The sequence below is a fragment of the Oncorhynchus nerka genome, linkage group LG24 (assembly GCF_034236695.1).
Source record: "Oncorhynchus nerka isolate Pitt River linkage group LG24, Oner_Uvic_2.0, whole genome shotgun sequence".
Taxonomy (NCBI): Eukaryota; Metazoa; Chordata; class Actinopteri; order Salmoniformes; family Salmonidae; genus Oncorhynchus; species Oncorhynchus nerka.
Window position 1 is genome coordinate 57,765,152 of NC_088419.1, and position 13,156 is coordinate 57,778,307.

The following is a 13,156-nucleotide window of genomic DNA, read 5'->3' on the forward strand; positions in this document are numbered from 1 at the left end:
GTTTTGGACTACAAGTCCCATATATATTTTCAAACCGAACATTGGACTCCACGCGAAATCACGCGAGGGAGACACAGCACTCAGTTTTTTTTGACACAGCGATCAGTACTTGTTGTTGTTGTTGTTTTCGGGAAAATGGCGTCCAACGTAGAGGCCCCTGAGTCGTGGTACCTCGCTCTCCTTGGCTTTGCAGAACATTTCCGCACCTCAAGTCCACCCAAAATTCGTCTGTGTGTGCATTGTCTTCAAGCGGTTTTTCAGTTTAAACCCCCGCAAAGGGTGGAGGCCAGAACTCACCTTCAACTCGGCTCGGTGCTCTATCATCATACGAAGAACAGCGAGCTGGCGCGGAGCCACTTGGAGAAAGCGGTGAGGGAGAGTTTAGGAAAGCTCGATGATGGAACCAGAGATGCGTTAGTCGAGGCCTTGAATAGTGAAATGGGAACAGTAATAAGTTCGATAACTAGCGTTAGAGCCTGGCTTTCTGGTATCAGTCATAAGTATTTGGACTCAGAAGATAATTTGCTAGCATGATAGCCTAGCCGGTAGGCCTGCGCATCTTTCACACGTTCAATGTGTTAGAAGTTGCTACTACTGTTGCTTGCTTTGACTGCATGCAACATTGTACTGTATTTTGTCTCTAACATCTCCTCTTTTCTATTTTTTCAGTGGTTAATATCACAACAAGTATCCTTTTCAATGCTATGGTTTCAACGCCAACACTACATTAACTAGCATTACAATGTCGTGCAATTCTGCAGAACATTTCTCAGTTCTGTGTTTGCTGTTCCATCTGGTACATTATTTCTCGATAGTAAAATTCTGTATTAAATGTCAATTAATGGGTTTCCTTAACAGAATATCTCAGATCCCACAATTTGAAGATGTTAAATTTGAAGCAGCAAGTCTTTTGTCCGAACTCTATTGTCAGCAGGTACCGGTAAATAAAGCTAAAATACATTTCCTGCTTTTGCAATGTCTGGAGACCCATTTTGACAAACATGTTTTCATTCAAGTGTAAGGTAGAGTAGTTTTGATTCTGTATTTGTTGTTTTCAGAATCTGGTGGATTCTGCAAAGCCTTTACTGCGAAAGGCAATCCAGATCTCACAGCAGACTCCCTATTGGCACTGTCGCCTGCTGTTTCAACTAGCGGTATGTTGTACTGTCAGATGTACTGTAAATACTGACTGAATTTACTTGTCTCTTTTGGATGTTTGATTGTAAAGCCTTTACATTGCAGTGCATTGAATGTGTCTTATTTTTTTCCTTTTATCAGCAACTGCACACTCTGGAGAAAGACCTTGTGTCTGCCTGTGACCTCCTAGGGGTCGGTGCTGAGTATGCCAGAGTGGTGGGCTCGGAATACACCAGGTACTGTAAACTTGCTGTGCTGAACTATTTACTTTTTCTGTCCACATTTAATCATCCATAAAACAAGATACAGTAGATGTTATGTTAAACATGCCCTCCAGTGAACTTAATGAAAACATTTTTACAACGGTCGGCTGAGTATGCAATGTGTGTTTCTCAGGGCGCTGTTCCTCCTGAGTAAAGGAATGGTAAGTCTCAAATTATTTTATGAAAAGAATTTTGTATCTGTCATGTGTGTTTTAGTAAGTATTAACAGATATCTTAAGTATGCAATGCACTCATAGCATGGGTATAAACTAATATTTTGCACTAGAGAATCCATACCATAATGTTCTGTTTATCCTTTGTATCAGCTCCTACTGATGGAGAGGAAGCTGGGGGAGGTGCACCCTCTGCTCACGCTGTGCGGGACGATCGTGGAGAACTGGCAGGGAAACCCCATCCAGAAAGAGTCTCTCCGGGTATTTTTCCTGGTGCTGCAGGTCACACACTATCTGGATGCCGGACAGGTAAAGACGCCTGTCAGGCTGGATCAAATCCACCGATGCACTAACTGTGGTCCACAAGGGCAATAACACCCAACATTGTAGTCATGCACCCCTGGACAAGATGGCCTATATGCTTTCCCACTCATTTGTAGTGTAGTTGAAACAGCTTCACTGGTATTGACCACCTCCATGTTATGTTGCAGGTGAAGAGTGTGAAGCCCTGTCTTAAGCAACTGCAGCAGTGCATCCAGACCATCTCTACACTCCATGATGATGAGATCCTGCCCAGTAACCCTGCTGACCTCTTCCACTGGCTGCCCAAGGAACACATGTGTGTTCTCGTCTACCTGGTGAGCCCCATATTTTCCCTTCTCATCTGATACCTGAGGACTGATCCCCCACAGACACTGGTGCAGATCTGAAAGGATTGGATAGGTAAAAGCAACATGGTATATGGTAAAAACCTTGTTCTCTATATGTTCCAGGTGACTGTCATGCACTCCATGCAAGCAGGGTATTTGGAGAAGGCACAGAAATACACAGACAAAGCACTCATGCAGCTTGAGAAACTAAAAAGTAAGTGATTTGAAGCCCACATGCGTTGCCTCTTTTCTGTACCACTATCAAAATCATCTGTTTAACACCCACTGTTGTCTAAAATGTCCCACCCCCCTTATTTCAGTGCTGGACAGCAGTCCCATCCTTTCAACGTTCCAGGTCATTCTGCTGGAGCACATCATCATGTGTCGGCTAGTCACTGGTCACAAGGCTACTGCATTACAAGAGGTAATGTAGAAGCATCCATGGACCAATCTTATTTCTGTTTTACTCATTCACTCTGAACATAAACACTGTGCGAAGTTACAGCGGAATGTTTAAAAGTTCAATCAAAGTAGCTACTGGAATATATGATGGGCAATTTCATGCCCATTGACAGTTGAGATGATGACTTTCTCTCTCCATATCCCAGATCTCCCAGGTCTGCCAACTGTGCCAACAGTCCCCCAGGTTATTCACCAATCACGCTGCCCAACTCCACACTCTACTAGTAAGTATTTGAAACCTTCACCCAGAATACATACCCTCAATTCACTATCTTGAATAACAGTTTACCACCCACTTCTCTAACTGGAACTCTAAAACTCCCTTCGTTTAACTTTTTCCAATTTTCAGGGCCTGTATTGCATATCTGTCAACTGTATGGACAACGCAGAGGCACAGTTCACCGCCGCTTTGCGGGTAAGTGACGTAAGTCGTAACGCTAAGCTTATTATACGGGTTCTCTCTGCATGCGTTCAATATGTATTACATTGTCACGTTTTGGATAGTAAGTTCATCTGTAGGTGTTTCTTTTCCAGCTAACCACACACCAGGAACTGTGGGCGTTCATTGTGACAAACCTGGCCAGCGTCTACATCAGGGAAGGAAACAGACACCAGGAGGTTAGTAGACACGCACACACACTATTCATTTTTACTCAAAATAAAGTATTGTTAACTGTATTAACCTTGTTTTCTTTTAAAGCTCTACAGTCTCCTTGAGAGGATAAACCCTGATCACAACTTTCCTGTGAGGTGTGTTAATACGTATTGCATAACACAGATATTTTAATGGTTGCTCAATTTTGCTTTGTAATCCAAACACATTCTCAGAGCCAAATACCTTCTTTTTTTTACGGCTAAGAATGCCGCCCGTTGCTGAGCTGGTGTATTTGACTACAAGCTGACGGGCTTGTTTGTTTGGTTGTGTTGCAGCTCTCACTGTCTCCGTGCTGCAGCTTTCTACATCCGAGGACTCCTGTCCTTCTTCCAAGGACGCTACAACGAGGCCAAGTGAGTCTCCCCCACCTCCTCTTTTACGGAGTTGCTGAGAAGTGTCCCATAAGTCCTCAAATTTTCTGTGGGAATTGGAAAATACATAATTTCATAATGATACTCTTATTACAGACGGTTCCTTAGAGAAACTCTGAAGATGTCCAATGCGGAGGACCTGAATAGACTGACAGCCTGCTCACTGGTTCTGCTAGGCCATATATTCTATGTACTGGGAAACCACAGGGTAAGATCACTCCACAATGGTCACAAATTGATATTTTTCAAGGAACATCTACCCTGCCCCTTTACAAAAATGATGTATGGGTCAATAGCCTACTGTATAGTATACATTTTATTCAACGTGTGCGGAAAAAAGTATTTGTGTATGTACAGTTGAAGGCGGAAGTTTACATACACTTAGGTTGGAGTCATTAACTTGTTTTTCAACCACTCCACTAATTTCTTGTTAACAAACTATAGTTTTGGCAAGTCAGTTAGGACAGCTACTTTGTGCATGTAATTTTTCCAACAATTGTTTACAGACAGATTATTTAACTTATAATTCACTGTATCACAATTCCAGTGGGTCAGAAGTTTACATACACTAAGTTGACTGTCTTTAAACAGCTTGGTAAAGTCCAGAAAATTATGTAATGGCTTTAGAAGCATCTGATAGGCTAATTGACATCATTTGAGTCAATTGGAGGTGTATCTGTGGATGTATTTCAAGGTCTCCCTTCAAACGCAGTGCCTCTTTGCTTGACATCATGGGAAAATCAAAAGAAATCAGCCAAGACCTCAGAAAACAAATTGTAGACCTCCACAAGTCTGGTTCAGTCTTGGGAGCTATTTCTAAACGCCTGAAGGTACCACGTTCATCTGTACAAACAATAGTACGCAAGTATAAACACCATGGGACCACGCAGCCATCATGCCGCTCAGGAAGGAGACGTGTTCTGTCTCCTAGAGATGAATGTACTTTGGTGCGAAAAGTGCAAATCAATCCCAGAACAACAGCAAAGGACCTTGTGAAGATGCTGGAGGAAACAGGTACAAAAGTATCTACAGTCAAATGAGTCCTATATTGACATAACCTGAAGGCCGCTCAGCAAGGAAGAAGCCACTGCTCCAAAACTGACATAAAAAAGCCAGATTACGGTTTGCAACTGCACATGGGGACAAAGATTGTACTTTTTGGAGAAGTGTCCTCTGGTCTGATGAAACAAAAATAGAACTGTTTGGCCATAATGACCATCGTTATGTTTGGAGGAAACAGGGGAGCCTTGCAAGCAGAAGAACACCATCCCAACCGTGAAGCATGGGGGTGACAGCATTATGTTGGTGGGGTGTTTTGCTGCAGGAGGGACTGGTGCACTTCACAAAATAATGGCATTGTGAGGAAGGAAAAGGATGTGGATATATTGAAGCAACATCTCAAGACATCAGCAAGGAAGTTAAAGCTTGGTCGCATGGACAATGACCTCAAGCATACTTCCAAAGTTGTGGCAAAATGGCTTAAGGACAACAAAGTCGAGGTAGTGGAGTGGCCATCACAAAGCCCTGACCTCAATCCTATAGAAAATTGTAGGCAGAACTGAAAAGGCGTGTGCCATCGAGGAGGCCTACAAACCTGACTCCGTTACATCAGCTCTGTCAGGAGGAATGGGCCAAAAGTCACCCAACTTATTGTGGGACGCTTGTGGAAGGCTACCTGAAACATTTGACCCAAGTTAAGCAATTTAAAGGCAATGCTACCAAATACTAATTGAGTGTATGTAAACTTCTGACCCACTGGGAATGTGATGAAAGAAATATAAAAGCTGAACTAAATCATTCTCTCTACTATTATTCTGACATTTCACATTCTGAAAATAAAGTGGTGATCCTAAAGACAGGGAATTTTTACAAGGATTAAATGTCAGGAATTGTGAAAAACTGAGTTTAAATGTATTTGACTAAGGTGTAGGTAAACTTCTGACTCAAACTGTAGCTTGCGTAACAATATGTTGTTGTTTTTCTCCAGGAGAGCAACAACATGGTGGTTCCAGCGATGCAGCTGGCCAGCAAGATCCCTGACATGTCTGTCCAGCTGTGGTCCTCTGCCCTTTTAAAAGGTACGTCCCTACCTGTGCATTTCTTTTGTCTTTGGATTGAGCTTCAATGCTCCCTACTAAGCTTAAAGTATTTGATGTAGGTTTCCTTGACCACACTGTTTTTGTCTTGTCCCTGTAGATCTGAACAAGGCCCTGGGAAATACCATAGATGCCCATGAAGCTGCTCAGATGCACCAGAACTTCTCCCAGCAGCTTCTCCAGGACCACATCGCTGCCTGCAGCCTCCCCGAACACAACCTAATCAGCGTACATATCAATTTATCTTTAACTTTTTTATCTTGAATTATTACTGCCGTAAAAGTTGTGTATTGTAAATAGATAATATAGGTTGTTTAGCTGTGTTTCTGTTGTCTGTCTGGCTCAGATGGGTAATTAACAATACTAATCTCCTCTGTGACAGTGGACGGACGGCCCACCACCTGGGCAGTTTCAAGCCCAGAACGGCCCGACAACCAGCCTGGCCAGCCTGCTATGAACACATGGCTCCGTCATACACATGCATACGAGAGAGCGAGAGCAAACTGACAACACACAAGGGCTACCATTCTTCTAGCCTCAAAGATGTCTATACTTCAACTATCGTTTCTTTACGTCTTTTGAAAATTAGAGGGGTACTGGGAAAACATAGTAGCAGTTATACAATTAATTTATTAATGTTGATATTTTTGTAACTTTAGCAAAATATTTGACCGCTTTTCTTTGTATGAATGCCATTTTTCCTTTGCATGGAAGTTACTGATGTTGATTAATTCTTCAACTGTTGCTAATCATTTGCTGAGGATTTCACAGCTAGTCATTGTTTTCTAGCACCGCATCCACGTGAATTAGTGTAGGTACACTTGGCATTACTTCTCATGGATTGACCCAGCAACATGTTTTGTTTCATGTTAAGTTTGGACTTGAATGTTAAATTGGTAGTGTTGAGATAAAGGGTTTGAATATCTTCCTGAAAGAGTGCATGAGAGAATAGTGAAGGAGTTGGAATGTTCATTGGTGCAGTTTCTTAATGGACCAGCAGGTGTCCCTTTTGAGCTGTGATTTGATAAACCTGCTTTGAGAGAGGAATATTTGTTGTAACATTTGGCATGTCATAGATCACCGATTTGCCCATTTTAAAGATGCATCACAAACACAACTATTATTGGATATACATATGAATTCTAGTTCATTTATTGAGTTCCATAGATCATGAAGATGGACATTTTTTGAACATACAAGAAACTTTTGGATAAAGAGAAATCAGTGTATTACTTTTTGTTATGTTATAATTTGTCTAGTTAAAGGTTTTCTTTACAATACATTGTATACATATACCACATGGGAAACCTTTATTGTACAGTGACATTTTATAAAGTAAATGTAGTCAAGTGTGTAATGTATTTTAACTACCAGTATCACATGTAGAAATCCAACTCAATGCTTGCTATTTAAGTCAATCTATATGGACACGTCAGAAGCTTGAGTATTTGCCATATTCTATCCAATGCCTATGTTTTTATTGATTATATTGTTTTTCAATATTTTTGGGGACAAAGTCTGAATAAATGTGGTATTTGCAACCGTTTTGTGTTGTTTCAAAAAAGAAAAAAAGTATTTGTCACATGCCGAATACAACAGGTGTAGTAGACCTTACAGTGAAATGCTTACTTACAAGCCCTTAACCAACAATGCAGTTTTAAGAAAAATACCTAAAGAAAGAAAAGTTACAAATATTTAAAGAGCAGCAGTAAAAGAACAATAGCGAAGCTATATACAGGATGTACCGGTACAGAGTCAATGTGCGGAGGCACCGGTTAGTCGAGGTAATTGAGGTAATATGTACATGTAGGTAGAGTTATTAAAGTGGCTATGCATAGATAATAACAGAGTAGCAGCAGCATATGGGGGGGCAGTGCAAATAGTCTGGGTAGCCATTTGATTAGATGTTCAGGAGTCTTATGGCTTGGGGGTTAGATGCTGTTTAGAAGCCTCTTGGACCTAGACTTGGCGCTCCAGTACCGCTTGCCGTGTGGTAGCAATGGGAAAACAGTCTATGACTAGGGTAGCTGGAGTCTGACAATTTTTAGGGCATTTCTCTGACACCGCCTGGTACAGAGGTTCTGGATGGGAGGAAGCTTGGCCCCAGTGATGTACTGGGCCGTATGCACTACCCTCTGTTTGTCCGTGGCAGATTTGATCATCTTCAATTTATCATGACTTTTCCCACGAACATGTAGTGAAATGCATGCATATGATTTCATACCATGATACCTATTTATGAAAGACATGTCAACATGAGTCATAGGTGAGTGCAATTCACCCCCTGAATTAATTAATTGTAAATTATTGACCCCAATGCCCTGTAAAACAACACATTTCACTGCACCTACTGTATGCTACAATCTTTAACTTCATGCATAATGGTCAGTTGTGCTGTGTGTGCAGTGCACCAAGACTAAAGTCAAATGGGAGCAATGAAATAGAATGATTAAATAGGCCTAAGAAATGTACAGAAAAACTGATGCTTCTTTTGCACCATTTGAAATTTGCGCCGTTTGTGGCCAAGACCTTTCAAGTCTCAAGTTTTAATGTCACATGCAAAAGTACAGTGAACTGCTTTTCTTCTTGCAAGCTCTAATCAATAACAATATAATACTAAAAATAACATAAGAGAAAACAAAAACACACAAGAAATAGAAATAATAAGAACAAAAGAAAGTAAGTAGGCTATATTCAGCGTCAGTCAGTTCCTTATTCACAATGTGCAGTCTACTGGAGTGCAGTTTACTGGAGTGCAGACTACTGGAGTGCAGTCTACTGGAGTGCAGGCTACTGGAGTGCAGGCTACTGGAGTGCATTTTACTGGAGTGCAGGCTACTGAGTGCAGTCTACTGGAGTGCAGGCTACTTGAGTGCAGTCTACTGGAGTGCAGGCTACTTGAGTGCAGTCTACTGGAGTGCAGTCTACTGGAGTGCAGTCTACTGGAGTGCAGGCTACTGGAGTGCAGGCTACTTGAGTGCATTCTACTGGAGTGCATTCTACTGGAGTGCAGGCTACTTGAGTGCAGTCTACTGGAGTGCAGGCTACTGGAGTGCAGTCTACTGGAGTGCAGGCTACTGGAGTGCAGGCTACTGGAGTGCAGTCTACTGGAGTGCAGGCTACTGGAGTGCATTCTACTGGAGTGCAGGCTACTTGAGTGCAGTCTACTGGAGTGCAGGCTACTGGAGTGCAGTCTACTGGAGTGCAGGCTACTGGAGTGCAGGCTACTGGAGTGCATTCTACTGGAGTGCAGGCTACTGGAGTGCGGTCTCCTGGAGTGCAGGCTACTTGAGTGCAGTCTACTGGAGTGCAGTCTACTGGAGTGCAGGCTACTTGAGTGCAGTCTACTGGAGTGCAGGTGCAGCAGTCTACTGGAGTGCAGTCTACTGGAGTGCAGTCTACTGGAGTGCAGTCTACTGGAGTGCAGTCTACTGGAGTGCAGGCTACTGGAGTGCAGGCTACTTGAGTGCATTCTACTGGAGTGCAGTCTACTGGAGTGCAGGCTACTTGAGTGCAGTCTACTGGAGTGCAGGCTACTGGAGTGCAGTCTACTGGAGTGCAGGCTACTGGAGTGCAGGCTACTGGAGTGCAGTCTACTGGAGTGCAGGCTACTGGAGTGCATTCTACTGGAGTGCAGGCTACTTGAGTGCAGTCTACTGGAGTGCTGGAGTGCAGGCTACTGGAGTGCAGGCTACTGGAGTGCATTCTACTGGAGTGCAGGCTACTGGAGTGCAGTCTCCTGGAGTGCAGGCTACTTGAGTGCAGTCTACTGGAGTGCAGTCTACTGGAGTGCAGGCTACTTGAGTGCAGTCTACTGGAGTGCAGTCTACTGGAGTGCATGCTACTGGAGTGCAGTCTACTGTAGTGCAGTCTACTTGAGTGCAGTCTACTGGAGTGCAGGCTACTGGAGTGCAGGCTACTTGAGTGCATTCTACTGGAGTGCATTCTACTGGAGTGCAGGCTACTTGAGTGCAGTCTACTGGAGTGCAGGCTACTGGAGTGCAGTCTACTGGAGTGCAGTCTACTTGAGTGCAGTCTACTGGAGTGCAGGCTACTGGAGTGCAGTCTACTGGAGTGCAGTCTACTGGAGTGCAGGCTACTGGAGTGCAGGCTACTGGAGTGCAGTCTACTTGAGTGCAGCAGTCTGCTGGAGTGCAGGCTGCACTACTGAGTGCAGTCTACTGGAGTGCAGGCTACTGAGTGCACTGAGTGCAGGCTACTTGAGTGCAGGCTCTGGAGTGCACTGGAGTGCAGGCTACTGGAGTGCAGTCTACTGGAGTGCAGGCTACTGGAGTGCAGTCTACTGGAGTGCAGTCTACTGGAGTGCAGTCTACTGGAGTGCAGGCTACTGGAGTGCAGGAGTGCAGGCTACTGAGTGCAGTCTACTGGAGTGCAGTGCTACTACTGAGTGCAGCAGCTACTGAGTGCAGGCTACTGGAGTGAGTGCAGTGCAGGCTACTGGAGTGCAGGCTACTGGAGTGCAGGCTACTGGAGTGCATTCTACTGGAGTGCAGCTACTGGAGTGCAGGCTACTGGAGTGCAGGCTACTGGAGTGCAGGCTACTGAGTGCAGTCTACTGGAGTGCAGGCTTGAGTGCAGTCTACTGGAGTGCAGGCTACTTGAGTGCAGTCTACTGAGTGCAGTCTACTGGAGTGCAGTCTACAGTGCAGGCTACTGGAGTGCAGTCTACTGAGTGCAGTCTACTGGAGTGCAGGCTACTGGAGTGCAGGCTACTGGAGTGCAGTCTACTTGAGTGCAGTCTACTGGAGTGCAGGCTACTGGAGTGCAGGCTACTTGAGTGCAGTCTACTGGAGTGCAGTCTACTTGAGTGCAGTCTACTGGAGTGCAGGCTACTTGAGTGCAGTCTACTGGAGTGCATGCTACTGGAGTGCAGGCTACTGGAGTGCAGTCTACTGGAGTGCAGTCTACTTGAGTGCAGTCTACTGGAGTGCAGGCTACTGGAGTGCAGGCTACTGGAGTGCAGGCACTGAGTGCTACTTGAGTGCAGTCTCTGCACTGGAGTGCAGGCTACTTGAGTGCAGTCTACTGGAGTGCAGGCTACTGGAGTGCAGTCTACTGGAGTGCAGTCTACTTGAGTGCAGTCTACTGGAGTGCAGTCTACTGGAGTGCAGTCTACTGGAGTGCAGGCTACTTGAGTGCAGTCTACTGGAGTGCAGGCTACTGGAGTGCAGGCTACTGGAGTGCAGTCTACTGAGTGCAGTCTACTGAGTGCAGCTACTGGAGTGCAGGCTACTTGAGTGCTGGAGTGCATTCTACTGGAGTGCAGGCTACTTGAGTGCAGTCTACTGGAGTGCAGACTACAGTGCAGTCTACTGGAGTGCAGTCTACTGAGTGCAGTCTGCAGTCTGGAGTGCAGGCTACTTGAGTGCAGTCTACTGGAGTGCAGGCTACTGGAGTGCAGTCTACTGAGTGCAGTCTGCAGTGCAGTCTACTTGAGTGCAGTCTACTGGAGTGCAGTCTACTGGAGTGCAGGCTACTGAGTGCAGGCTACTGGAGTGCAGTCTACTGGAGTGCAGTCTACTGGAGTGCAGTCTACTGAGTGCAGTCTACTGGAGTGCAGGAGTGCAGTCTACTGGAGTGCAGGCTACTGAGTGCAGTGCAGTGCAGGCTACTGGAGTGCAGGCTACTGGAGTGCAGTCTACTGGAGTGCAGTCTACTTGAGTGCACTACTGAGTGCAGTCTACTGGAGTGCAGGCTACTGGAGTGCAGGCTACTGGAGTGCAGGCTACTGGAGTGCAGGCTACTGGAGTGCAGTCTACTGGAGTGCAGTCTACTGGAGTGCAGTCTACTGGAGTGCAGTCTACTGGAGTGCAGGCTACTGGAGTGCAGTCTACTGGAGTGCAGTCTACTGGAGTGCTACTGGAGTGCAGTCTACTGGAGTGCAGGCTACTTGAGTGCAGTCACTGGAGTGCAGGCTACTGGAGTGCAGGCTACTGGAGTGCAGGCTACTGGAGTGCAGGCTACTGGAGTGCTGGAGTGCAGTCTACTGGAGTGCAGTCTACTGGAGTGCAGGCTACTGGAGTGCAGTCTACTGGAGTGCAGGCTCTGCACTGGAGTGCAGGCTACTTGAGTGCAGTCTACTGTGAGTGCAGGCTACTGAGTGCAGTCTACTGGAGTGCAGCTACTGAGTGCAGTCTACTGGAGTGCAGTCTACTGGAGTGCAGTCTACTGGAGTGCAGTCTACTGGAGTGCAGGCTACTGGAGTGCAGGTCTACTGGAGTGCAGGCTACTGAGTGCAGTCTACTGGAGTGCAGTGCAGGCTACTGGAGTGCAGTCTACTGGAGTGCAGTCTACTGAGTGCAGTGGAGTGCAGCTACTGCACTGGAGTGCAGTCTACTGGAGTGCAGTCTACTTGAGTGCAGTCTACTGGAGTGCAGGCTACTGGAGTGCAGGCTACTTGAGTGCATGGAGTCTACTGGAGTGCATTCTACTGGAGTGCAGGCTACTGAGTGCAGTCTACTGAGTGCAGGCTACTGGAGTGCAGTCTACTGGAGTGCAGTCTACTTGAGTGCAGTCTACTGGAGTGCAGGCTACTGGAGTGCAGGCTACTGAGTGCAGTGCTGCTGGAGTGCTACTGGAGTGCAGGCTACTGGAGTGCAGGCTACTGGAGTGCAGTCTACTGGAGTGCAGGCTACTGAGTGCAGTCTACTGGAGTGCAGGCTACTGGAGTGCAGTCTACTGGAGTGCATTCTACTGGAGTGCAGGCTACTGAGTGCAGTCTGCTGGAGTGCAGCTACTGGAGTGCAGGCTACTGTGAGTGCAGTCTACTGGAGTGCAGGCTACTGAGTGCAGTCTACTTGAGTGCAGGCTACTGGAGTGCAGGCTACTGAGTGCAGTCTACTGTGAGTGCAGTCTACTGAGTGCAGTCTACTGGAGTGCAGGCTACTGAGTGCAGTCTACTGGAGTGCAGGCTACTGGAGTGCAGGCTACTGGAGTGCAGTCTACTGGAGTGCAGGCTACTGGAGTGCAGTCTACTGGAGTGCAGTCTACTGGAGTGCAGTCTACTGAGTGCAGGCTACTGGAGTGCAGCTACTGAGTGCAGTCTACTGGAGTGCAGGCTACTGCTGGAGTGCAGGCTGGAGTGCAGGCTACTGGAGTGCAGTCTACTGGAGTGCATTCTACTGGAGTGCAGGCTACTTGAGTGCAGTCTACTGGAGTGCAGGCTACTGGAGTGCAGTCTACTGGAGTGCAGTCTACTGGAGTGCAGTCTACTGGAGTGCAGTCTACTGGAGTGCAGGCTACTGGAGTGCAGGCTACTGAGTGCAGTCTACTGGAGTGCAGGCTACTTGAGTGCAGTCTACTGGAGTGCAGTCTACTGGAGTGCAGTC

The 13,156-nt window shown here is 46.1% G+C and overlaps 1 protein-coding gene across 4 annotated transcripts; it reads left to right on the forward strand.

Annotated features, from left to right (window-relative positions):
- The first annotated feature begins 1 nt into the window (after position 1).
- LOC115108273 (MAU2 chromatid cohesion factor homolog) lies at positions 2-7,348 on the forward strand. Of its 4 annotated transcripts, none has more exons than XM_029632410.2 (19): positions 2-369; positions 670-687; positions 869-940; positions 1,059-1,154; positions 1,279-1,373; positions 1,534-1,561; positions 1,727-1,882; positions 2,065-2,211; positions 2,347-2,437; positions 2,544-2,647; positions 2,832-2,909; positions 3,035-3,109; positions 3,220-3,303; positions 3,386-3,435; positions 3,616-3,693; positions 3,808-3,919; positions 5,699-5,789; positions 5,908-6,035; positions 6,190-7,348. In XM_029632410.2, the coding sequence occupies exons 1-19, from the start codon at positions 136-138 to the stop codon at positions 6,262-6,264; spliced, it is 1,812 nt and encodes a 603-aa protein (XP_029488270.1). In that variant the 5' UTR covers positions 2-135; the 3' UTR covers positions 6,265-7,348. The 4 variants fall into 4 exon arrangements, with proteins under 4 accessions (XP_029488270.1, XP_029488272.1, XP_029488271.1 ...); XM_029632412.2 differs by having other exon boundaries at positions 3,035-3,100; XM_029632411.2 differs by having other exon boundaries at positions 869-934.
- Positions 7,349-13,156: the final 5,808 nt, after the last annotated feature.

What these genes read in the sequence shown, in the direction of transcription:
- LOC115108273 (XM_029632410.2), top strand. Translation starts at nt 136, where the DNA reads ATGGCGTCCAACGTAGAGGCCCCTGAGTCGTGGTACCTCGCTCTCCTT. An exon ending in CCGCTTTGCGGGTAAGTGAC is followed by an intron (nt 3,110 to 3,219) that starts GTAAGTCGTAAC and finishes TTTCTTTTCCAG; the next exon opens with CTAACCACACACCAGGAACT. An exon ending in CCGAACACAACCTAATCAGC is followed by an intron (nt 6,036 to 6,189) that starts GTACATATCAAT and finishes CCTCTGTGACAG; the next exon opens with TGGACGGACGGCCCACCACC.